Source organism: Thamnophis elegans, chromosome 16 (assembly GCF_009769535.1).
Source record: "Thamnophis elegans isolate rThaEle1 chromosome 16, rThaEle1.pri, whole genome shotgun sequence".
Classification (NCBI taxonomy): Eukaryota; Metazoa; Chordata; class Lepidosauria; order Squamata; family Colubridae; genus Thamnophis; species Thamnophis elegans.
The window spans coordinates 669072-694572 of record NC_045556.1 but is presented as its reverse complement, the minus strand read 5'-3'; the positions used below and the strand labels follow the sequence as shown (position 1 = coordinate 694572).

Here is a 25501-nt window from a genome sequence, read left to right as displayed (position 1 = left end):
TCCTACTCTTACATTCCCTCCCATTCTTCCTCTGCCTTTCCCTTTCTCCTATTCCTCTCCTTTCTCCTCTCCTTCCTATCTTTCCTTCTACTCCTCCTGAATGTTTTTCAGGAGCAGAATTAGCCCTTGTGGACTGAATCACCTCTGGGATCAGCTTCTGTTTCCCCATCTTGAGTGACACACCCGTGGCTGCCTCTGGCACAGCTGGAATTGTGGGGGGGGGGCAGCAAAGGAAAACTCAACAAAGCTTGTTTTCTTCTGCCCCCTGGATCTCACCCCACCCTTCCCAGCTGCTTTGTGTCGCCATCACTTCCCTCTCCCGCCCCCCCCCAAGGAGGACCCTCCGTTCCTCCATGGGAGACTTAGGCATGCTTGATTGTGCTGCCCGCCTTGCCAGTTGTACGTTGTATCACAACATACGATTTTGTAACCTCTAACAAACACGAATTCCCCAGGATCCTTATGCAGATCCAGCCAATTGTTCTCTGAGGAGACTTCCTGTTGCAACCAAAGGATGAGTAAATGTTTTGGCCTTTTGGCCTTCCGGGCAGATAGGATGCCTGCAAAATCATTAGACGGAAAGATAATTAACTCCGCCGAGGGTGAATCTTAAACTTACAACAAACATTTTTCCGGGTTGAGAGCCGTTGGTGAAAGCTCTTCCTGAGTCTGCTGAGGAAAACATCTGGGCGCTGGGCAGAGGCTGCTGCGGCTCACAGAGCAGATAGTCAGGGGGAGCAGCAGGGAGAGAGGGGAGGGGTCCTGGAGCTGCTGCTTCCCTGGAGTTCAGCCATGCTTCCCGGTGCCCAGGATCCGCACTCACCCACCTCGCATAGAGCCTGGCTGGCTCCCTTAGCCAAGAGTCTGCATTGGCCGAGAGGGGCTGGGCTCCTTCTGGCCGGGGCGTCCTGGGAACCTGCCGTTGGGAGGGTGAGTGAGCAGCTGGCTCAGGGGGCATGGGGTCAGTTTCTCCAAGTGGGCTGCTTTAAGGCCTGTGGACTTCAACTCCCAGAATTCCCAGCCAGCATGCTGGGAGTTGAAGTCCACTCTCTTAAAGTTGCCACGTCCCAAAAGTCCTGGTTTAGAAAGACTCAATAGTGACAGGCGGCAACTACAGCCGAAGTTTAACCTGTGGTGTGACACCCCCCCCCCCCCCCACCATGGCTGGCCGATCCAGAGATCTTGACAGACTAGCTCCCCTCTCTGACTCTGGCACAGCAGGTTGTGCCAATGCAGCCAAGTCTGGTTTCTCAGAAACCCCTGGGGTTGCTGGGGAAAGGCAGCTGGGTAACCAGGGCCTCCCTTTCCCCTTTGGGGTACAGCGAAAGGAGCATCCCAGCACCCCAAACCCCTTGTGGGGGGAACTGGGAAGCTTTGCCTCCTTGTTGTGGTTTCCTGCCTGGGCATCCGGAGTGCCCAGAAGGCGTGCAGAGCTGGCGCTGCCCCTCCTGCCTTGCCACTTTCTCCCGAGTAGAGCTGATCGGGCGGGGTGGGGGGGCTTCTTCAGACTTCAGCCTCTCCCGGAGAGGCAGTCTCCCCCCCCCCCGCCTACCTCCAGGACCCCCGTTGCAACGCCGGCGCGCCTCCCCCTCCTCTCCCCCCCCCCAAGCGAAGCTGCGGCCCCCGGGTGGTCGCCGGAGGAGGAAGCGGCTGGCGACGGGGATGCGGCCCCCGCCTTTGCCCCTCTCGTCGGGGTAGACTGCCTCTGGCCAAGGCGGCGCTCGCTCCCCGCTTCGGCCATCAGGAGCGCCAGCCCTGCGAGGGAGGCCGCCGCCGCCCTGCCCTTCTTTAGGCATCGGCCGGGGCAGGCGGGGCGGGCGCGGGGCGGGCGCGGGCGGAGGGGGCGGCGCGCGCGGGGCCCGTTCCCAAAAAAGCATTGGCTGCCCGGCGGAATGCGGCGCCCCCCCCGCCCCCCGCCCCGCCAGGGTACTTAGCCGCCCGCGGCCGCCGCGGAGCCGCTCGCACTCCGACCAGCTCCACCGTCCCAACGCAGCTCCGCCGCCGCCGCCGCCGCCTCTCCTCCTCCTCCTCCTCGACGGACTTTCGGCAACTGCCCCGCAGCCTCCGCCGCCGCCATGGACGCCATCAAGAAGAAGATGCAGATGCTGAAGCTGGACAAGGAGAACGCGCTGGACCGCGCCGAGCAAGCCGAGGCGGACAAGAAGGCCGCCGAGGAGCGCAGCAAGCAGGTGGGCCGCCCGCCCACCCCCCCCCCCCGGGAAGGAGCCGCCGGGGACGCGCCAGGGACCCCCGCTCGCTCCGGACGCCCCGAAAGAGAAGCCGGTGGCCGGGACGGGATGCCCGCTGCGCTTCCCCCACCGCCCGCCTCGGGAATTGGGGGAGGGGGGACTCGGCATCTCCCTCGACGGGGATTTGGAAGAGCGCGCGGGGGGGGCTGCCCTCCCTGGGCTGGGTCCTTCTCCCTGTCGAGCCCCCCCCCCGCTTTGAATTGGGGATGCTGGATCCCCGGTAGTTGGTTGAATAGACGTGGGTGGGTCGTTTCCGAGAAAAGCAGCCAAGTGGGAAAGAGCCCCGTTGGTGGGAAAGAGCCCCCCTCTTCTCCCCGTCGCAGGAGGAGTTGGAGCCCCGCTCCACGGTTGGCTCCTGGAAGGTCAGATATGGAGCCCCGACTGGGGCTAATGCAAGCCTCCTCCACTTGATGCCTTGCAGATGTGTTGGGACTACACCTCCAGTCATTCCCAGCTCAAACAGCTGGGATTTGAAGCTGCAGCTGGATGATGGGAGGTTGGGGAGCGGGAGAACCTGACCTGGCTCAGGCTCTGGGGCTTCACTCAAAGTCCACGAAGGCAACTGACTCAACTGGGCATGGAAGCCAGAGGCCTTAAGGCAGCCCAGCCCTCCTTTCCCAGCTGCCCCACAGGATCGGTACCTTCCACCTGGCCCTCTTGCTGCAATAGGCTCAACCCGAGTGAACTTGCTTTCCCCTCCTCTGGGGTCTCAGTTCCCCTAGTCGTGAGCTAAGCACGCGGGTAGCTTCATTCAGACAACACTCTGGGTCCCAAAGGCAGCCCCAGCATCCGCATTAGGCAGGCAGTGGTTGGGAAGGCAGCCCTGGGGAGGGGCCGGTGGCAGGGGAGGCCGGACCGGGGGAGATTAAAAGGGCTTCCTCCTCTTTTTGCCTCTGGCCTGCGGGGGGGCTAGATGGAGGAGGACATTGTGCAGTTGGAAAAGCAACTGCGGGTCTCGGAGGACGAGAGGGACCGCGTCCTGGAGGAGCTGCATAGCGCCGAGGACAGCCTCCTCACCGCGGATGAGAATGCCACCAAGGTAGCCTCTCCGGATGCTCTAACCGCCTCTCTCTCTCTCTCTCTCTCTCCTGTTTTCCTCCCTCTGTCCTTCTGCACCTCTTCTCCTTCACGCCATCGCGTTGCCTGCCGCACCCCCTTCCCCTCACTGCCCCTCATCACCCCCCTCCCCCGGTCCCCAACCTTCGGGCAGTTGGAAGATGACCTGGTGTCCCTGCAAAAGAAGCTGAAGACCACTGAAGATGAGCTGGACAAATATTCGGAGTCCCTGAAAGATGCCCAGGAGAAGCTGGAGGTGGCAGAGAAGAAAGCTGCAGATGTGAGTACCTCTCTAAACCCCCCTCCCTCCCCTCCCCCAAGGAGCATGCGCCCCCACCTTCCTGCCTCTGGGTCACTCAACCTCTCTGTGTGCTGGACTCGCCACCGGCTGTGGGGATCAGCCCGCCTGCCACCACCCAAGCGGGCACGAGATGTGCCATCCATCAGCCAAGAATCCTGGACACCTGGGTAGCTGGTCCAGATGCCCAGCAGGCATTGTTGCCAAGGAAGCAGCAGAGACCTGTCCTGCTGTGGTCCCAGGAGCCGCACCTGAAGCTCTTTTGGGGACATCAGGCAGGAGCCCTGGGGGGGTTCAAAACAAAGAGCGCCTTCCTCCCAGAACCAAAGGCTTGGAAATGGACAGGGGTTCCGATGCGTGTAAGAGACCCTGCAGCACCCACAGGGGTGAGAGTGCTTGTCTGGGCCAGCAGGCCTAGTGAGTCCTTGAGCCGAGATGCCCACGTGGGAAAAGGTACGCAGAGGACAAATGCAAATGCCTCCGTGGTGCAAAGATAGGTCGCTGAGGCTCTATGCCCAAGGCGTGCCAAGAGGTTTCTTGACGTGCCAAGGAGAGGATACTTGCTGGGTCGGCAATCACTCAAGGCTGGGGAGAGACCCGGTGGGTGGGGGTTATATATAGCTCAGCACTTTATATGGAAGAGGGAGCTCGCTCTCTCTCTCCCCCACCCACCTGTCTAAGTATTAAATCGTCCTATGGCTGCAGCCCTCAAGCATTCCCGGCCCCACAGCCTTCCCTGCAATTCATTCCAAATCTGGGCTGTCGGCCCCTTAAGGTTGGGGGCAGGGGAGTCAGACATCCCAAGCAGATGATGTCATACAGAGGACTACCACCACTCTCTTTAAGGGAAGGAAAGCAGCTCTCCCAGGCCTGGGAGAAAGTGCCATGGGGGGGAGGGGGTGTCACGTGGGGGTTTAAGGCCCATCAAGAGCAGCCAGGCCAGAGCGGAGGAAAGATAAACGGGGCAGAGCCAATGGGCGCTGCCTGGGAGCCTTTCGGGGGCTTGAACTGTTCTCCAACTCTTTGTGGTTCTGCCTGGCCCAACAGAAATCTGACTTCATTTCAACTTTGGGACCGCAGAAAGTCGCTCCTCCGTGAGAGGCTGCTGTGCCTAATCTGGCTCAGATGCGCCTGCCTTCCTCGCTGTGGCTTTTCCGATAGATGGGAGTCAGCATTCCAGCCAGGCGTTTATTTAACTTGTTCAAAGGAACCGCAAATAGATCCCAGGGAAGATATTCCTTATAAGGAAGAGAATGCAGACTATTTTGAAATAGCTTGTCTCAGTTAAAGGCAGGAGAGAGGAGGAGGAGGAGGAGGGGGAGGGAGGGAGGGAGGGAAGGAGGCCAGAGAAATGCTACCGAATTTCCAGAGAGGAGCCTCTGCTGTTTTTTTCCCCCTCCAGGGAAAAAGGTTTATTTCTTTGTAGGCATGGAGGGGAACCTGGGGTGGATTTTTCTTCTAAGTAGTGCCCAGGTCTTGCCTCTCCTCCTTTTGGCCCTTAAAAGGATTATTTTGCAGAAAGAGAGAGAAGGGGGCTGTGGGGTGTGGTAGGTGAGGAACAGCTGCTGGGACAGATGTGCAGGACGAGGGCGGAGGGGGGGTGTTGCCAGGAAGAGCTCACCTTTGCTGGCGCGACCCGGCGGTGACTCATGGCTCTGCTCAGCCATGCATCACTTCCGTGGTGGATCCGGACTCTGCCTGTGGGTGGGGGGGGAGGGGCAGCCAGCCTGAGCAACCGTTGGGCTGGCTGGGAAGGTGTGTCCCCAACTTCCTAACTGCACAGCTCCTCTTCCAAAAACACCTCCCCCCCCCCCTTCAGGCTGTAATCTTGTAGATCAGAAGGTTTCAAACTTGGCTATTTTAAGACGTGCAGGCTTCGCCTCTCGGAAGTCTCCAGCCAGATTTCTTTTAAGTCCACAAGTCTTAAAGTTGTCAAGTTTGGGGGCTGTAGATCAAGGGACCCTGCCCCAACACGCTGCGTTTGGCAAAAGAAATGAGCCGGGAGGCTGCCAAGAAGGGGCCACCGTGCTGCCTTCAAAGTCAAGATTCTCCAAGTGGTTTTCTCTCCTGGGGAAACTAGGAAGGGGGCAGGTTTGTTACGGCAAACCTTGGTTCAGTTTAATGGGGTGGGGGTGGGGTTTCCAGGTATAGACAGCTGTGTTCTGAAGCCCCCGGCCCAATTATAGCCCCGGTGTGGTCTGGTTCCCAAGGAGGTGGATGGACTCCCTCCAGGTGGCTGCATGAGAGGCCGGAGTCAGGCTGGGGAAAGTCATCCCTATCCCGTTGCCTGTAGTGGGTCCCGGCTGGGCTCCTTCTGCCCCGCCAGCTCTTCCTCGCCCTCCTGGCCAGCCTTGTGGCTCATGGGACTGAAGCAGCTGAAGGGGCGTTTGGGTTGCCAGATTCTCATCCTTGGCTGGCTTTTAGCTGCAGTTCCTCCTGGCGGATAAAGCAGGAGGGAGAAATCTCTTTTTTCTCACCCATTTCTACAGAGAGGAAAAGGGGAGGAAGAGATCAGCTGGCAGAGCTGGGCTGTGGGGGGCAGAGGTGACCTGGCTGAGGGCTGTTGGCTTTGTAGTCCTCACCATCTCAGCCCAGCCCCAGGTTGGGGCTCTTTTGGGGTAGCGGATGAGCCTCCTGTGGACTTCCTGCTGTTCCCATGAGCTGAGGTGGCGCAGTGGTTAGGGTACAGTACTGCAGGCCCCTTCAGCTGACTGTTATCTGCAGTTCAGCGGTTCAAATCTCACGGGCTCAAGGTTGACTCAGCCTTCCATCCTTCCGAGGTGGGTGAAATGAGGACCCGGATTGTTGTTGGGGGCGATATGCTGACTCTGTAAACCGCTTAGAGAGGGCTGAAAGCCCTATGAAGTGGTATATAAGTCTAACTGCTACTGCTATTCTCTGAGTGTGTTTGTGTGGGGGGAAATCTGGAAATCTCAGCCCCCACATCCTTCCATATTGGGAAAGCCCTGAGGTCATCACCACTAGGCTCTGCTTTAATTGAGCCTTTCTTTGCCCACTGGGAGGCGTCCCTGTCCTTGAAGGTGGTTGTAGTGGAGGAAGGTTTCCGGCCAGCTGTGCCCCCCCCCCCAGGAGGTTGTAAACGGCCTTCTTCCCACTTCTCCCTCTGCACATTCGTTCCCTGCTGCTTTCACGCCCGTCCTGGGGATTTCCTCGGGAGTTGTGCCGGCTCACAAATGGTTTCTTGGAAACAGTCTCCCAGGGAAAGTCCCCAGATTTGCCTAACCCTAACAGATTTGCTGTTGCCCAACCGCTGCTGGGACCATTGGCTGGGACTGGCAGAGCAGCGGAGGGGGTGCGGGGGATGCGGTTGTCCTGCGGGCGATTCGCCTCCTCTGGAATCGGGGTCAGCGGGGGGACGCCGCATCATCGCAGCCGGAGCAGTGCGGGCTCTGCGGGCGCCGCCGGGGGCGTCCAGGCGGGGCTGAGCCGGGCTGGGGAGGCGGGCGCTGCGTTGCGCGGAGGCCGGGCATCCCGGCTGCGGCTGCTGCTGCTCCTCCCTCCGTCCTCCTCCTCCCATCCTTCCTTCCTCCCTCCCCGGCCCTGCCCGCCCGCGCCTTCCTCTTCCTCCGCCCGCCTTCCTCCTGCGCTGCGGGCCCGATGGCGGCGGGGCTGAGCTCGCTCGAGGCGGTGCGCAGGAAGATCCGCAGCCTGCAGGAACAGGCGGACTCCGCCGAGGAGCAGGCGGGGCGGCTGCAGCGGGAGCTGGACGAGGAGCGGGCGCTGCGCGAGCAGGTGAGACGGGCGGGAGGGACAAAGGCGCCCCCTCCCCTCCCCTCCCCTCCCCTCGGGCCGCAGCCCTCCGGCCACCTGGGCGCCTCCCCCCTCCGCCCACTCTGCGCGGCGGGCGACCCCCGGGGGGATGCCGTCGGGAGGCATCGGCTGCCCGCCCTGCCCTGGCCCCCGCAGGCAGCGCCCCTTCCCCGCCAGGTGCGACCTTCGGCCTCTGCGGGAGCTCCGGGCTCCCCCTTGCGGCCTTGGGGGCGATTCCCGCCGGGACTCCCCCCCCCCAGCTTCTCTTCCCAACCGCCGCCCCTCCAGATGGGAGCTCCCCATTCAGGGTCCCTCTGGTTCCAGGGGCTCCCTGGATCCTTCCTCAGAGCCCCCCCCCCCCCCCGCCGCCCCTGGGTGCTTTCTCAGACCTCCTGCCCCCCCCTTTAATCTGGAGCCCTGAGCGCCCCCCCCCACTCCCCAGGAAGGAGCTCCTGGTGAGGGTGGGGTCCCTTCCTGGCACCTGCAGGGCTCCTCCCAAGGGGGAATGGTCCTGGGTGCAAAACCTCCACCCCGACTCTGTATATTCCAGACCCCGACTGGTTTTAGGGAAGCCCACCGTGGCCAGGAAGCCCTCAAGCCACTGGGACCAGCAGGAGCCTTTAACTGGGAGGCCCAGTTTTATATTTCTGGCCATAAAGCTGAAAGGCTCCCTCGGAGTCCAAAAAGCCAGTTGTAAGGAGGGCTCTTGCTTCCTGCTATGGCAGGCTGAAATCAGTTGGCCTCTGGGTGAAGGAGGAGGCGGTGCAAGGGGGTTACGATATGGGCCCCCCTCTCTTTCTCTAGCTGCAGTTCAGACCAGGAGGGCCTGTTCAGCTGAACCCCTCTGGGGTCTGACTGCCCCCTCCCCCCTTTAGCCAGGTAGCCTGGGGGGGGGGGGTTGGAGGCTCACCTGAAGGGGCCCCTCCCACCTGCCCCCTTGGCCAGCCACGGGCCTGGACCGAATCCGGACCTTCTTTCCAAAGACTGAGGACTGGGGGGTGGGGGAAGTTCCTGTTGCAGGGAGAGGGGGCTGGGTTGAAAAAGGGAAATGGTTGCTTTCAGGGGGGGGGGGAGCTGAAGATCTCAATCCCTCTTTGGGCCAAACTCTGCCAGAATCAGCCCCCCTGGAGCGCAGCGCCTGCTTCTCTGCTTGGCCTTGGACGTGTGTCCTTTGGAATAAGGGTATTTTTGTGACCATATAAGGAAACGGCTTTGCTTTGTGGGAAATGGAAAGGGATCATAATTGGCCCTGCTGGTTTCTCTTTGGGAACAGGAAGTAGGAAAGCAACCTTTTGGCCTCCAAGGGACGCAGCCAGATGCCTTTTGGGGTAATGATTAACCGGAGCGCCATCGTCCCTCTTTCCCTGGAGGGGAAAAGTATGCAAGAAAGGCCGATTCTGTTGTGTGCGTTGCGTTGGGATGTCCCCGTCCCCCTCGCCCCCCCCCCATTCCCCAGATGTGCTTTGCTTTGCTTGAATTAAAAGGGGCTGAAGCAGCCACTGGATAAACTTGGCTGGGAGTTGATCTGGATTAGCAAGGGAGCATTCAAGAGGAGCGTTTCCTGTAAGAGAATGGGTCTCCAATCTTCGTCACCTTCAGCCTTGTGGACTTCAACTCCCAGAATTCCCCAGCCAGCATGCGCTGGCTGGGGAATTCTGGGAGTTGGAGTCCACAAGGCTGAAGGTGGCTAAGTTTGGAGCCCCCTGCTGTAAGAGAAGAGCGTTTGCAGCCGCTGGATGCCGCCCGGAGTCCTACGAGATTGGGCGGCATATAAATGTTATTAAACTTATAAACTTATAAACTTATGCTCTTCTGGTGGCTTCCTTCCTGTGTGGCCTGAGCCAAAAGGTGCAGACATGTGGCCCGGGGAGCGTGGCTGTTGGGTAGTTTTTAGAAGCAGAGAAGACGATGGGCTTGATGCAAATCACAATGGCTGTGATCTGCTTCCGTCCGTTGGTGTCCTTCTCTCTGTAGGAATAATACGGTGCGCAGCAAACGATTTTAAGTTAAATTGCAGTAATTTTTCTTCTCCTTTTTTTTCTTGGCTGTGAAATGGAGGGAATGGGCAGGCAGTGGCAAAGCCAGGGATGTCGGGCCCTGGTTCTGGGGAGGGAGGTTGACCTCCCTCTTCATGACTCAGTGCCGCCCTCCTGCCCACTTTGCAAACATGAGCACCTTTCCTTCCTTCCTTCCTACTCCCAGGCCGAGAGCGATGTGGCTTCTCTGAACAGGCGCATCCAGCTGGTGGAGGAGGAGCTGGATCGTGCCCAGGAGCGCCTGACAACAGCCCTTCAGAAGCTGGAGGAGGCCGAGAAGGCGGCCGATGAGAGCGAGAGGTGAGGCTGCCCCCCCCCCCCCCTGGCATGGCCGGTGCTTGGCTGGCACCAGAGTTACCTTCCTCTGGATAATAAGAGTGTCCCGGTGTCCTTTGGGCTATGGAGAGGTCTGGCCTGTTGCCTTAAGGGGAACTAGGTGAAACAGAGAGATTCAGGATGGGAAGGGACCTCCGAGGCCATCAAGTCCAACCCCTGCACATTGCAGGACTCACTCTGTCATCCCCAATGGGTGGGTCTCCAGCCTCTGTGTGAATATTGGCAGTGAAGGGGAAGAAACCACGTAACAGGGCAGTCAGGGACTTTAGATCTGTGTCTCTCAATCTTTGCCATTTTAAGGCGTGTGGACTTCAACTCCCAGAATCCCCCAGCCAGCCTCCCGTCTTCAAGAGAAACTCTAGACAAATGTTGATTAAGGAGAGACTCTCCGCCAGGATTTCTCTCCCATACGCACAAACGCAGGCGTACACGCAGGGGAGGGCAGGGAGAGCGCCATCTGAGCACTTGCAGGGTGGGGCGTGTGGAGAGACGGGCGTTGGGTGCAGAAGACTTGCAGGGTGGGCATCTTCCCCGTGCCCTCTTCCTGGGGCAGCCCCTGTGGTTGAGCTAGGAAGGAAGGTGGCATCTGCAGCTCTCGAGGGGCAGCAGGGTGGTTGCACCCCAAACCGGGCGGGTGGCCCTGGGACGGCTGCGCTTCTTGGCTTTGCCCGTGACGGTGCCCTTCTCTCCCAGAGGCATGAAGGTCATTGAGAGCCGGGCCCTGAAGGACGAGGAGAAGATGGAGATCCAGGAGATCCAGCTGAAGGAGGCCAAGCACATCGCTGAGGACGCCGACCGGAAGTACGAGGAGGTGAGCCTCCGCTGACCCTGGCCTGGCATCCCCTCGGGTGTGGTGGGCGCCTCCATGGGAAGGAAAGGGCGGACCTCGGGCGGCCGAGCTCCAGGCATTGGAGCAGTCCCACCGGGAATGGGCAGGGGAGGGGTGGCAGCCGTTGGCCAGCTCCTACCTGCTTCTCTGCCCCTCCGGCTGCGGTTTCAGGGCCACGTTTGAGCCATCGGGAGCAGCCTGCTAAGGGCCCCCACCTGCCTGGAGGGGGCTGACAGTGGAGCAGCCCCTCCTTGGAAACTGCCTGAGCCCCAAGTCTGCATGGACTCTAGAAGCCGTGGCTCTTCCAGAGAGCTTTGGGGGACCGAGGCCTGTGGTGCCTCCTCTTCACTGTGTAACTCCCCACTTTGCCTTTTGGGCCTAACATTCCGCTTGTATCTCTGAAAGCCCCCCGGAGGTTCAGGGATGCGTTTTAGGAGGAGGCAAAGCCATTCTGCCGGGAAAGCAGCCCCCCAGAAGGCACCTGTTGGCTGGGGTGGCCCCTCCCAGCTTCATCTCCCCCCCCCTTTCTGTTTCCACGGCGGCTGTAGGTGGCCCGGAAGCTGGTGATCATTGAGAGCGACTTGGAGCGTGCAGAAGAGCGGGCCGAGCTCTCCGAAAGGTGAGTCTCCCTCCCGGGGCTGCTGTTGCTGCTGATGGCCTTGCGCTGCTGTCCGTGGATGTGGTGGATGTTCTTTTGGCCCCCCGCTGCAACCGTGCCCGGCTGTGCGCCCCAGCGGAAGGGGCTGCGGTGTGTGTCCGCCCGCCTGTGTGTTTGCCTGTGTGTGCTTACGGCTGTGTCGGCGTCCGGCGGGGGAGCTCTGGTGTGGTTTGGGTCACTGCATGCTGTGGTTGTCACTGGCTCACCGGTTTTTGTGAATGGCTCTTGTGCGTTTCCTGTGTCCACTAACAGCCAAGTCCGACAGCTGGAAGAACAGCTAAGAACCATGGATCAGACCCTGAAAGCACTCATGGCGGCCGAGGAAAAGGTACTGGCACGCATCAGCGTCCGTCGGTGAATGCAAAGTCCGGGCTTAGCCGCAGCCCAAACCTGGCGGCTGAGGTGCCTCTCGCCTTCTTTCTGGCCTCCTCCTTTTCCTGGCCTCCTCCTGCTTCGCTTGCGTGGCTCTTCTTTGTCTCCAAAAGCTCCGATCGGACGCGTGTGTTCGTGGAAGCCTTGTGGCCGTGACTGAGCCCGAGGAAAGGAGCTGGCCTCTCTGGGACCCCTGGGCTGCAACCGAGGCTGGCCTCTGCCAGAGGGGCTTCCAAAATGCCCCAGGACAGCCAGACAGCCCCCTGTTTGCCTGCCTTTGATTAGAGGAGAGGGGCTCTTAATTGGGAGACCCTGCCCCTCCTCCTTCCCTGCGCAGCCTCAGCTGCAGGCGAGAGCACGGAGGGGGTCTTCTCCCCGTGCCCCTTGAGCGCAGTGGCGGTCTCGATTTGGTGGTCCCAGAGTGGTGCAGCTGCTTCCGAGGCCCTTTCCTTCAGCTTTGAGATTCTGTTTTCATTTTTTCTCTATCTTTTCTCCCCTTCTCTTCCTGGGCTTGACTGGTCTTCCTCCTGCCCCCTTTCCTGGCTGCGTCCCCAAATAATAGCAAATGTGCTGAACTTGAAGAGGAATTGAAAACTGTGACCAACAACCTGAGGTCGCTGGAAGCTCAGGCGGAGAAGGTAGGACGGGCAGGGAGGAGCAAGGCCAGGTGGGGAAGGAAGCAGCTGCCCCCAACAACACAGGTCTCGCCTTCCGAGTCCCACAGCCCTCTGGCCTTGTCCGCTTCGCTTTTCCGTCCCGGGTGGCTCCCGAGTGGATATGTGCAGCCTCGTTTGGAGCCAAGCAGCTGTGGCAACCGGCGGATGGGTGGGCTTCAACTCCCAGAATTCCCCAGCCAGCATAGATGGACTCCAGCCCTCCCTGGGTGGGGAATTCTGTGACTCGAAGTCCACAGGCGTTCAAGTGGTCAAGCTGAGAAAGGCTTCCCTTCTGGACCGCTCTGGGTTTCATCTCAGACCGTGGCGTCTGGGCAGCCCGAAATAGCCAGGAGGGCCAAGGATTAAAGGGAGGAGGTCTTTGACCTTTGGGCACTTAGGCTGCTGATCTGGCAGCGAAGCGAAAGGAAAAGAGCGACGTGGTTTCATGAATCTGCACAGCAAGCAAATTTCCAGGGTGGTTTTTTTTTTAAAAAAAAATTTCTCTGGCTTTGTCACAAGAGCCAGGTTTGTATCAGTGTTTCTTCTTTGGCACCCGGCTCAGAGATAGAGCCAAGGACTCCCCAGTTCAATCCAGGCTGCTCCTCTTGGGTCTGCCCTGCTCCGCTTTCTCGGAGGAGAGAAAGTGCTTCTCCTCCCGTGAAATCGAGAGGAGGCTCAGGGGCACCTCTGCCAACGGGCTCCATCCTGCAGAGCCCCCAAGCCTGGTTCCCCTAAGCAGCAAAATCAGAAGTGAAAGAGGAGCTCTCAGCCTTGGAAGGGGGGGTGGGTCTCCGCAGGAGTGTTCCTGATTCCCCAGGGGCTCTAGTCCAAGAACGCCCTCGGACGCCCGATTTTGTCCCTGCTTGAGTCCCAAGAGGCCCACGTCTTCCTGCCCCACGGCCTTTGCACAACCGGCGTGCAAAAAAGGGAAGCCCGAGGGGCCGCTCCACTTCGTGCTGACGTTGCCCTGCGCTGAGGGAGGGAGGGGGGCCCTTGCAGCCCTCCAGCTGCCGCTTTCAGCGCTGGGCGGTCGTGCAGCCCGGATGGCAAGGTGGTGGGCAAGACGGGCTTCTCCCGGAGGAGGAGAAGCCATCCTTTTTGGGGGGGCTCAGGAGGCCCTTTGAGTTGGAAAGCTGGACTTTTGGAAGTGGTGGCAGGCCAGTATTCTTCAGTGGTGTGGAAAACATCGCCATGCCCGAAGGCCCCCTCCCCTGGTCTTCCACCTTGACCCCCCCCCCCAGGAGATGGGTTGTAGTCCAGCATCCGTGGACGTGGCCTGCTCCTCTCTCAGCCCTGTCTGATCAAACCTCCTGCTCGATTCTGAGCCGGCCCCCCTGCAGGGCCCCCCTTGTGCAACCGGTATGGAGAGGGCGGTTTGGAGAGGCCCGGCGTGGTTCCTCACCTCGGGCGTGTCGTGTTTTTGTCCTTTCCACTTGCAGTACTCTCAGAAGGAAGACAAATACGAAGAGGAAATCAAGATCCTGACTGACAAACTGAAAGAGGTAAACCGCCCCAAAACAAGGAAGCGGGTTTTCTGGAGGAGGAGGAGGGTGGGGGGAGGTCAACATTGCTGGGATTGTTCTTTGCCTCCTGGAATGCTGAGGTGGCCCAAGGGAGTGTCAGCCGCTCAGGGTGTGCAGGAGTGTGTTGTACTTTGCCCCAAAGCCACACTCCCTTCTTAATCCGCTCCCCTGCAGCCGAAGGAGAAAGATCTTCTTCATTGAGCGCAATGAAACTATGGCATAGTTGCAGAGCTCTTGTGTTGGGAATGTTGCACGAATGGGTGTGTGTGTGTCAGGGGTGGGTTTCAACCGGTTCGCGGCGGTCCCCGCGAACCGGTTGGTCGGTGAACCCGGAAGTAAGTAACTTCCGGGAACGCCGAAGGGCCCACCCGCCCGCCCGCGTTCCTTACCCGGTTTTGACGAGTTCTGCGCTTCCACGCATGCGCAGGACGCATACAGCGCCTGCGCGATCCTCCAGGAGCAGCTGGAGCATCGCACAGACGCTAGTACGCATGCGTGCGCTGCGCGCGTGCACGAGGACGCTGCCGGCCCCGTTCCAACCGAACCGGTTGGAACGGGGCGAGAAACCCACCCCTGGGGTGTGTGTGTGTGTGTGTGTATTCCCACTCAAGTCCCATCCGGTGGGCCTGCATCCAGTCCAGCTTCCCGGTGCTCTTTTGGGGCTGCCTCTGATGAGAGCCCGCTTCTTTTTCTGGTGGGAACAGCTGAACACACCTTGGGCTGCTTCAGGTCCAGTGTTGGCCATGGGGGCAATTCTTTGTATCCAGTGAGCTTTTTCTGGGGGGAAATGCCGCGGGGGGGCCCCCAAGCCGCCTCCTGACCCCCCTGCGTGTGCTTTGACCCACAGGCTGAGACCCGAGCTGAATTTTCAGAGAGGTCAGTGACCAAGTTAGAGAAGAGCATCGACGACTTAGAAGGTACGTTTCTTTGCCTGCCTTTGTCCTTCTGCAGCTGCTGCCCTGAGGCCACCTGGGAAGCCACTGCTTCACACGGGGTGGGGGGTGGTTCTGGTCAGTCTCCTTCAACCAGGTGCTGACCGCTTGTCCCACCGGGCATTCCCCTCTTGAGCAAGAGACGAAGGTGCGAAGGGCTTGAGGGGGACTTTCAGCGATTCAGCCGCCGCCCTTCGGCAGGTATCTTAAATCAGAGCATCAGCCCCCCCCCCCCTCCTCAATTGGGAGAGGGGAGAAGAAAGAAACGTTGCTTTAATGCAGTGTTTCTCAACCTTGGCAACTTGAAGATGTCCGGACTTCAAGTTGCCAAGGTTGAGAAACGTTGCTTTAATGGAAATAAAGGGTGGGAGGTTTGAACATCTGAATGAACGTAAAAGTTGGGGTGAATATTGTGTCATCCAAACGTCTCCAGTTCATCGAGCGCCATGTCTCGTCCCGCCCTGAGTTTCCCCTCAATTGGGAATCTCAACAATGAGCTTAATTCCCAGATGCAAAGACGTGGTGGTCACAGTGGTTTTTGGGTGGCGACCTCTGACTTGTTTGTGTGGGAACAGAGTTTGGCTTTGCACACCTGGATGGATGGGTTCCCTTCGCCAACGGTTGGGATCTTTTTCCCGTGGAAGAATTTCATCCTTACTAGACTCACAGGATCTGCTGGAGAAGACCGGGATAGTTGTTGGGTGGTGGCTGCGGTGCCACCCGGACCTCTCCTGCCAAGGGAGGGAGGAAAGGAGCCCTTGGGCAGATACCAAGTGGAGGCCTCCAAGAAGCCCAGCAGTTAGGGCTGCCCGCTGGGTCCTCGGCTTTGGGGTGGATGCCAAGGAGGGAGGAGACAACATTTGGGACACCACAGGCTTCCCCACACTTGGCCTGTAGCCTTGTCCTCATGGAGGACCTCAGTTGAGGAAGCTTTCTGGAGGAAGAGGCTCTTGGAAAAGGGGTCCAGAATTGGAGATTTAAGAAGGAAGTTGAGTGATTGGTGGAGAAAATCGTCCAAACCCTTTCTGGTCTGAGGTCCTCCAAAGATGGAGAAGTGGGGTTTCTTCCCCGCTTGAGCACCAAGCGGGTCCCCAGAGGAAGGACCCCCTCGGGGCCCTTCTCCCTCTCCCAGTTCCCTGCCCTGCCTCCGTGCAGTTGGAGGTCTGGCAGCCAGGTGCTTCGAGCAAGCACCCGCGCCGAGGGCAGAGGGGCCTCCAGCTAGAGCCAGGCTTCTGGGCACCAGAAGCCCCTTTCCTGCTAGAATCCTCACTTTCCCCCCTGCCAGCTCGGCTTTTTCTCACTCTTGTTTTGCGAAAGCCCTTTTCAAATCCTCCTCCTGACCTCTCTTGTGTTTCATCCCACTCTCCCTCCTGCCGATGCCTGCACACCCTTCCTCCCTGCTCCCGGCCGGATTTCTGGACGGTGCTTCCTTTCACCACTGCCTCCTCTCTCTGCACTCCTTCCACCTTCTCCTCGGCAACTCTTTAGACGAGTTGTATTCCCAGAAACTCAAGTACAAAGCCATCAGCGAGGAGCTGGATCACGCCCTCAACGACATGACCTCCATGTAAATGGCGCCCTGTTTTCTGCCTGCCCCTGGTGTCTCAAGTCAGCCTTGCGAAGTCAGGCGGTGCTCGCTCCTCCTGTCCTGCACGTTGTACGTGTGAGCGTGCTCTTTAAGCACCCTCTGTTTTTGCAATTTTCCAGTCCTCAGTGGACTGGCACAGAATGCAATTGGCTGGCAGCGGGTGGCATGGCCCCCCTATTCGTGCAAATACTGTTGAGTTTGCCCTGGGCTTCAGCAGCTGTCATTTAGCAGACTCTCCAATGAGAGGGCCAGAGAGCGACAGTCATTAACGCTGTGAGATTATTCTGAATTAAGGATGGGGGAGCAAGCATTTTGCCTGGACAATGCAGGGCAAGGCTGACTTGAATGTGTGTCCCTTCCTTTCCTTTCCCCTGCTTTCCTGCATTTGGTTCCACACTGTTTGCTTAATCTTTAGTTCCTCCTTTCAGTTCTCTTCCGTTTCAGCATTTCTCGGCTTCTGTACCAAAGCCCCCCTACTCTTCCGGTTGGCAAGCCAAGCCTTCTTATTAAGAAACTCCCCGTAAATAGAGGTATTTTTAAGCGTCAGGTCCAATCAGGCCCACAGTGCCTGGGTAAGCTTATTTTGTGGAAAATGCTTGCTGTACAAGAGGAAATTCTTCAGCAGAAGGAGACGTAGTGTTTCTCCCTGGAGTGGGGTCTCTTGCCTCTGTGGACCCACACAATTTGCAGCAAGGGAGCCCCCTCGAAGTACAATTCACCTGAAAATCCCCTTTGCTTTTGATTTCAGTTAGGCCAGTGTTTCTCAACCTTGGCGACTTGAAGATGTCCGGACTTCAACTCCCAGAATTCCCCAGCCAGCAAATGTCTGGACTTCAACTCCCAGAATTCCCCAGCCAGCAAATGTCTGGACTTCAACTCCCAGAATTCCCCAGCCAGCAAATGCTGGCTGGGGAATTCTGGGAGTTGAAGTCCAGACATCTTCAAGTTGCCAAGGTTGAGAAACACTGAATTAAGCATTCGCCAATGGTGAATGAGCACATTTTTAGCAGAATAATATTGAGGCTACTTGTCAAGGGATTTTGAAAAAGTATAGTATTCATTCAAAAAGCATCCCACCTTTTATGTCTTAATATATTTACACATCTACACCTATTCATATCTGTTTGCCTTTCCGTGTTGATTGAGAAAGTTGTAATTATCCAGAAACTATTTAAAATGTATTTGGGGGGGAACGTTTCACCAGATATGGTGGGGTACAACTCCCTGTGGCCATTTTAGTCTAGCACAAAAGTTTTAGTTTGTGTAGCCCAGCACAAGCAGAAGCCCTCAGGTTAAAAAGGGTTTTTTAAAGACTTTTTAAAGATCCATCAGTCATTTCAAGTTTATACTATGTCAGAAATGCTAAACGGAAGTCAGTTGTACCTGACCCATAACCTTCCTACTAACCCGTGTGCAAACGGACTGTACTAACTTACTAAAGAGGGGAAAAAATCCCTAAAGCCAAGTGCCTGCCTGCAGGAGACTCATTTACTGCTGGGCAGACGCTGAAGGTTGCTTCGGAGTGTGGAATCTAATCTCAGAGCTGAATTATGCTGGAGTGATTTGCATTCTCCCGGCTTAATTGACAAGCAACAATTAGCCCCGAGTTTGCCATTCAGTGGTTTGTTTTTGTTGTTCCCTTGAATTCCCAAAGTCATAGTCTGAATAATCAATCCTCTTTGTAGGTCTGGGTTCCCTGCATATTTGGGAAATTTTATATATGCGTGTTTAACATCCCCTGCTGGCTGTTTTCTTTTACAAATCACGGCATCGTGCAGTTGATGGGATGGGATGTGGCATGATTAAAATGCTGTTAAGAAAAAGTGGAATATTTAGCGTAAGTCAAATGCCGCTTGGAAGGTTCCCTGAAAGAGAGGGCGATCTCCCCCCCTCCCTGCTTAAAATGGGGTTGGCCAAGGGGGGAGAGGGGAGCCTTGGCTGGAAAGCGGTCCCTTATACGGAGCTTGCAGGGGCCAGAGAGCGAAGGGTCACCTCGGACTCCCTAACTCCCTCCTGACCTGGGCCATTTCCAAAGGATGGGGGGGAGAGTTTCAAAACACAGCTCAGATTTGACTACTAAGCAGAGAGGGGGGGGGGGTTAATATCCAAACCCACTGACTTTGGTTTCATGAAAAAGTCAGATCTTGGAGGCGAAGTTAAAAGGATGAAAGATTTGATGCCCATAGAGAGGGCTGCCTCCAGGCTGGCAAGGTTCCCCTTGGAGGGCTTGGCTCCCTCTCCCAGGGGTCCCATGGATGCTGACCGAAAGATGGGGGTGAAGGGTTGTTGTAGGGTAGATGCTGTTTCCGTTATCCTGGTGCCTTTTTTCTCCTCTGCTCTCCCTTTTTTCCTTCCTTCCTTCCTTCCTTCCTTCCTTTCCTTTCCTTTCCTTCCTTCCTTCCTTTCCTTCCTTCCTTTCCTTCCTTCCTTCCTTCCTTCCTCCCTCCCAACCTTCCTCCCTCCCTCCTTCCTTCCTTCCTTCTCCATCTGCTCTGCCATTTTTATTTCTTCTTTTTTATCTTCATACAGATAAGTGTCTTTGTTTCACTCCTCCCAAGACCTCTCTTTCGTCAGCCTGGGTGAACCATCTTTTCCAAGCTGCTGTCCGGTTCCTTGCCCTCCCCTCCCGCTCCCCCCTCCCCTCCTGGGGCTCCTCCCCCACCCCTCACCTGCCCTCCCCTCTCCCCACTTTGGGCCTTTCAGCTGTACAGGAACTCTACAACTTTCACTGTAAAATAAATGAAAAATCCCGACGTCGTTATCTCTTTCGCTGCTCCTTTTGCCTTTTATTTATGTCCTCCATTTCAAGTATGAATAAAGTTAAAACATTTGCTTTCTTCTGTTAGGGATTCATTCTATTATTTTCCTTTTCCACCCGCCTTTCTTTTTTTCATCCTTTTTTCTCCCCCTGCCCCTTTCGCAGCTCTTCTGGCAGGACGGAGCCTGTGCAGGGAGGGGGGTTAGCAGCTTCGAGGGGGTGGCAGGGGTCTCTGAAGGGAGGGGGCTTTGGGGATGGGGTGGGATGGGGCGGGGCAAGAGCGGAGGCCGTCGTGGATGGCTTGGGCTGAGTAGAAGGGGTTGCAGTGGGGAATGCACACCTGGAGGCCCCCTGCACATTTGGTGGGGGAATAGGCTGGGGAAGAGGGAAGGCCATTGGCTGAAGTGGGCTGGGCTTAGCCTAAGCCATTTTGGCTCCATCAGGAAGCCACGGTTGGGTTTTGACCAACCCCAAACCGGGTTAGTGTAGAGATGGTTGTGAAAAGCTAGTTAGTCCCTGCCCCAAAGACCTTTTCCACGCAGGGGTCATCGATCCCACCACCTTCCTCCCCCCGTGGCTCTTGAAGCCCAACCAGGAGGCTCCTTGAGTGGCTGTGCCTGGGGCCGTTCCAGCAGCCCAGAGAGGGAGCCCCGGGGAGCTCCCCCAGCAGCAGGCCTGTCTGCTCCCACATAGGCTACACAAAAGAGCCTCCTCTCGGTCTTCTGCAAATTGAGGCTCTGGCTTCTCCAAGCCTCCCGTGAAGTTCTGGAGGCCTTGCTCGTCACATCCCCTAAAGCAGTGTTTCTCAACCTTGGCAACTTGAAGATGTCCGGACTTGAGAAACACTGCCCTAAAGAATCCAGGAGAACCTGGGTGGGGGACTCGGGACTAGCCAGAGTCACCTGCACAGAACCCAGGCTCGGAGGTGTCTCAGGTGAGAATTGCAAGCAAGGTCTTATGTAGGAGCTCACAGGGACGGGGAGGCAGAGATAGTTTGAAGACTCTGGGTGGGCAGAGGAGGTCTTGGGCCAGGACCTGTCTGTCTCCCTTGCTGGAACCAGCCAGTCCTGCCTTATGGCCACCACCAGCACCTGCCCAGCCCTCTCCCTTGTGGAAGCCAGTGGACATCTTCTGAGTGGGAGAGATGGGTTGTTCCCCACGGGGCTGAGCGATGCATGGCCCTCCACTGAGGGTGGAACTGCCTTCCTTCCTTCCTTCCTTCCTTCCTTCCTGAGATACTTCACCAAAGGAGGTACGGGGCTCCTGCCTTGGTGTGTCTGATCTGTCCTACTAAACCGACTCTACGGGGTGGCGTTTCCCTCTAACCGTTTCTCTTCTTTCTGCCTTTTTCCTTCCTCCTCTTCCTCCTTCTCCTGTCCACTTGCCGACTTGCACAGACCAGCTCTACCAGCAGCTTGAGCAAAACCGGCGTCTCACTCATGAGCTAAAGTTGGCCCTGAATGAGGACTAAGCTTCCGTGCTTCCTAACCCAGGTCTCTCGACTCGCCTGCCGCCCAACCACGCGAGGGGCCTGTGTCTGCTGCCGCCGGTTGGGGCTGAAGCTGGGGGGGGGGGGCTAGGAGGCTTTCAGGTTCTGTCTCAGCCTTAAGATGGGCTACGCTCTGGATCATGGTCTGATTAAAGGGAGGCCACCGAGGAGTCTCCTCCTTGGGAGGGGTGCTTTTACTAGCAATTCTGCTCTGGGGGGGGGGGATATGCTGAAATTGGAACCGTGGTGACGTTTGCTTCCTGTGGGGCCCAGGAATGAGGTCTCAACACTCACTTTTCTAGCCCAGGTCACCTGTTGTTGGTCACCTCCGCTTGTGGTACCTTTGCATCATTGTGAAACGGCTGTTGCTGTGTTGATCGTATGTGGATCCCGAGCTTCTGTGCTTTTGTCTCCCATCACAGACGTGTATTTAATCCTTTCCTACACAGTATGCATGTGACTTTACCCTGTGAAAGACGCTCCACTTTTCCCCAGCAGCAGAAAAATCCCTGAAATTTCCCCAGCAGACAGAGAGCTGCCTCTTTCCTCCACCCTTCTACCATTTCTGCAGTCCTGGTGGAGTAAAATTGCAAAATGCTTCGGTCAACATTTTTAGTACATGGATTTCTCTTTTCTTTCTGCTGCAACTTAACTCTCCCCCCACCTTTTTAAATTTGTGATAGAAAAAGAAGGGTGGATTTTCTTTCTTTTTAGAAAGAGGCAGGTTTAGTCAGCCAGTTGCCACAGCAATAACTGACAAGTCACCGACTCCTTCAGGTGTTTTAAGGTGCTCCGGTTCTAGCAATAGTAGCAATAGCAGTAGACTTATATACCGCTTCATAGGCCTTTCAGGCCTCTCTAAGCGGTTTACAGAGAGTCAGCATATTGCCCCCAACAATCCGGGTCCTCATTTTACCCACCTCGGAAGGATGGAAGGCTGAGTCAACCCTGAGCCGGTGAGATTTGAACCGCTGACCTGCTGATCTAGCAGTAGCCTGCAGTGCTGCATTTAACCACTGCGCCACCTTGGCTCTTCTGTCTTAAATACGCCAAAACAAGTTTGACTTTGGCCAGATCCCTTTGGGGCCGAGGCCTGGCTAGAAGGTGCTTTGTGCCTTTTCTGCTTCAAATACTTTGACTGCCACAGTGAAGCTATGCATAGGGGTTTCACCGCAATCTTTGCCTTCCTGCCGTTAAAGGGTGCCTCCAAATGACGCCTTTTCATTTTTTTTTTCCGACCCAAAACAGAAAAAGTGGCTAATGCAAAAGAAGAGAACTTCAATATGCATCAGATGCTGGACCAAACTCTACTGGAGTTAAACAACATGTGATATAAGTCCCTTAGCTGGGATGATGCCAACATCAATTTCATTTCTAGTTTTGTTTTTTTGTTTTAAAAAACACCACCTGCTTGCCATGAAACCTCTTGAAATGTGTCCTTATTTTATCATTCCCGCTTCCCACCCACCCCCCGCCCCCTTGTTGCCACAATCATCCCAGGCCTGTCCGCTCTATCCAGGCGTGGAGTTGGGGAAAAGATTAAGAGGGGGACAAGATGCAGGAGTTATTGGAGGGGGGGGGGGGCATCTGCCAGCTATGGGGTGCCCTTCTTGGGACTCCTGTTGCCTACGCTTTGGATGGAGTCAGTTAATGCCAATTGTCTGCAGGCTCCAAAAAAAATGGGAATATTCTTTTGTTAGGGTTGCCAAGGTAGGTCTCCTTCGGTCCAACTGTCAGGGGCGCAGGGCGAAGTGGGGAGGGGATTTTAACCTGCTTGTCTTGAAAGAAGAGTCAGCCACGCCGCCCTCCAGCCCCTCCCTGGATGACCCAGCCCTTCACCCAGCCGGGAGCTCTTTTTTTTTCCCCTGGAGGGGCCTGAGGCTCAGCATGAAAAGAAACCTTGAGCATCGGCAGCATTTTGGTCTGCGGAAGGTTTTGTGGCGGCTTCGAAGATCTGTTGCGCTTGGGAGCCCATCCTTAACCTTACAGGGAGAACTTCCCACGGCAGTTTTTGTGTTGCCTGAACCAAATACGTTTTGGTCTTTGCCGCCTGTTTGTTCAACACGCCTTTCCCTTGTCTTGTTCTGAGCAGTTTTGGAGAATCATTTCTGTATGTAAACATTGTATAATTGATGATCATGGAATAAAATACACACTCTAGAACATTTTTTTTAAAAAAAACCCCAACGGTTGTAGCCTTGTGATCTTTATTCTGCTCCCTGAAGGATTCCATCATTGGAGGTTTCCAAGCCAAGGTTGGACGGTCATTTGCCTGGGATGGTTTGAGGATTCCTGCTGGGTGAAGAGCAGAAGTTTCCAACCTGGGCAGTGTTCCAGATGGAGGGATTTGGCTGGGGAATTCTGGGAGATGAAGTCTACCCAGCTGAAAGTTGTCAGGTTTGAGAAACTCTATAGCAATAGCAATAGCAATAACAGTTAGACTTATATACCGCTTCATAGGGCTTTCAGCCCTCTCTAAGCGGTTTACAAAGTCAGCATATCGCCCCCAACAATCCGGGTCCTCATTTCACCCACCTCGGAAGGATGGAAGGCTGAGTCAACCTTGAGCCGGTGAGATTTGAATTGCAGCTAGCAGTCAACTTGTCAGCTTCACTCCATTACATAATTAGGAAAGAAAGACTAGAGACTCCATGGACGGGAAAACAAAAGTACTTTTACTAATTATAAATGGTAAGCAAGCGGTTGCGAAGCAAAGTCTACTTAATTAGGCGCGAAAGCGATTGATATATAGAATAGTCCATTCTCCACCCCTTAAGGTCATAGCATCAGGCCAATCATAAGTCCTTCAAGTGTCAGGTGTGAGATAACTTCAAATAGGCATCACGAAGATGGAATGTTGAGGCCGTTAATATAAGTGGGAAGGTCCCACGCATGCGCTATCCGAAGAACTCGAACATCCTAGAACATTCCTCCAGCACATCAATTAACCCCTCCCAAATACCAGCCCTCCCTCCCCGTTACATGGCAGCTGAGGCAATAGCAAGGCAGAAGCTGACACAACTGAAGTGGCCTGCAGTGCTGCACCCTAACACTGTGCCACCTCGGCTCAGTACTCTAATCTTCATGTTCCCCTTCTTGACCCCTACGAGTCTAGGGCAGCGGAGTCCAACCTTGGCCACTTTTTAAGGCCTGTGGCCTTCAGCTCCCAGGATTTCGCAGCCAGCTACAGGTCTTAAAAAGTGGCCAAGGTTGGACACCCATTTCTAGGGTTTACTTCTTGCAATGCGGTGCGATAGCCAGGCCCTTAGCTGTGGGACAAAGTTAAACTTTGCTAAATGAAGCCAGACTTTGTCTAAAGTGGAGATAATTTTGGCAAATGATAAATGATTCAGCTTCATGGGGAAAGCGGGAATGAGAGTTAAAACAACATGTGGTGCTAGGGGGCCCCATCTGGTCTGAATTTTATGGCACGTTTGAAAATTGTTTGGCCTGGCCTGGTGCCGAAGTCGAAGGGTTTAAAACTTAATTGGAATTGGATTCCCCTTCATTTCCTGGATTCTGCGATTGTGAGTGGCCGAAATATCTGGCCGCCTGTGCTTTCCTCCTCTCTCCCCCAACAGGTCATCGCTCCTTCTGTTGTTGACTTTGGGGCTAAAAGGGCAGAAAAGCACATCCTTGGGACATTCCCCTTCGTTTTAACCGGCTGTTCAGTGAACTTAAGACAGCCCAGAAAGGACTCCAGAGACAATAAGCCTCCAACTCTACTGTTGTCCATGAGCACCATGGAGGATGGTCTGGCCAAGGGTGGGACGCGTTGCTTCTGGCCCTGAAGCACTTAATGGAACTGAGACCAGATTGTCTGGGGAGCCCTTTGCACTCACATTTTATCCCCTCTTGCCCGAGGAGGGGCTTGTCTTCAGGAAATACACGAAGACTCCTGTATTTAGTAACCGCAATTGGGACTGGCTAGTTGGTTGTTAAATGAAGTGGTCACTAAGTGAAACGGACACTGCTGATGATCTGACTTCAGCTTTTCCTTTGATTCGCTGACCTGCCAAGATTGTACATGCAAGAAGTGGTTGCAAAGTGACTTTCCCCCACTGTCGTTAACTGCAAACCGTCATTAAATAGCACCAGTGGCCTGCGAGGCATGAAGCCCTTCCGGCCAGTGGCCAGAGTCCCAATTCAAACCACTTCCACTTGGGTGGAGAAAGCACGTTCTTGGCTCCTGCTACGGCTAGGATTGCCTTTCTCTGGAGCTCCGTGGGGGAAGGGATGGAGCAGTTCAGGGCTTGGCTTGAGCAGGTCTCCTAGGTACCCCCCAACTCCAAAGCGGAGCAGCCCCAGGAAAAACAACATTGAAGGCGGGTGGGACTCCAGCTCCTATGATTCCCATTCTCCCACCCGCACAGATGCCTCTTTGAGAGTGGGAATGATGCTCAATGTGCTTCCTCTCTGACGAGCAGCCCAAGATTGGACTGGGAAGGCAAACCACACACCCTCCTGGCTTGTAGGCATCGTGGAGGTCAGCTCCCAGGATTCCCCAGCCAGCAAGGAGGGGGATTCTGGGAGTTGAGATCCCTGTCCAGTGGTCTCCAACCTTGGCCACTTTAAGACTTGTGGACTTCAACTCCCAGAGTTCCTCAGCCAGCAAAGCTGGCTGAGGAACTCTGGGAGTTGAAGTCCACAAGTCTTAAAGCTGCCAAAGTTGGAGACCACTGCACTAGTACTAAGCCTTAGTGGCTGAGCTTGCAAAAATGTATTTGAAATAACAGCAACCGGAGGCATCGCTTGGCCTCCCCGCGAAGCTCTTCCGAAACAGAAACGGAGAAGAAAACCCCCAGCCCCCGCCTTCCTTGGGACGCCTGCACGGAGCCTTCCCCGCACTCCCAGGAGAACGTCTCTTGCCCTGCACCGATCGATGCCCTCGGCGCTCGATCGCGCTTCCTGGAAGGGGGGGGGGAGCGCTTCACCCGGAAATAGGCGGCT

The 25501-nt window shown here is 56.2% G+C and overlaps 1 protein-coding gene across 17 annotated transcripts; it reads left to right on the top strand.

Moving 5' to 3' along the window:
- Positions 1–1952: 1952 nt before the first annotated feature.
- TPM1 (tropomyosin 1) lies at positions 1953–22738 on the top strand. Of its 17 annotated transcripts, XM_032233502.1 has the most exons (10): positions 1956–2189; positions 3163–3288; positions 3460–3585; positions 9577–9710; positions 10440–10557; positions 11124–11194; positions 12168–12243; positions 13701–13763; positions 14632–14701; positions 21800–22738. In XM_032233502.1, the coding sequence occupies exons 1-10, from the start codon at positions 2076–2078 to the stop codon at positions 21880–21882; spliced, it is 981 nt and encodes a 326-aa protein (XP_032089393.1). In that variant the 5' UTR covers positions 1956–2075; the 3' UTR covers positions 21883–22738. The 17 variants fall into 17 exon arrangements, with proteins under 17 accessions (XP_032089383.1, XP_032089382.1, XP_032089381.1 ...); XM_032233492.1 differs by lacking the exons at positions 3460–3585; positions 21800–22738 and adding an exon at positions 18834–21228 and having other exon boundaries at positions 1953–2189; XM_032233491.1 differs by lacking the exons at positions 3163–3288; positions 12168–12243; positions 21800–22738 and adding exons at positions 11486–11561; positions 18834–21228 and having other exon boundaries at positions 1955–2189.
- The last annotated feature ends 2763 nt before the right edge of the window (positions 22739–25501 follow it).

Coding starts and splice junctions, on each gene's coding strand:
- TPM1 (XM_032233492.1), top strand. CDS start 2,076: ATGGACGCCATCAAGAAGAAGATGCAGATGCTGAAGCTGGACAAGGAG. Junction 3,289..9,576: donor CGGATGAGAATGCCACCAAG/GTAGCCTCTCCG, acceptor TCCTACTCCCAG/GCCGAGAGCGATGTGGCTTC. Junction 14,702..18,833: donor GAGCATCGACGACTTAGAAG/GTACGTTTCTTT, acceptor ATCTTCATACAG/ATAAGTGTCTTTGTTTCACT.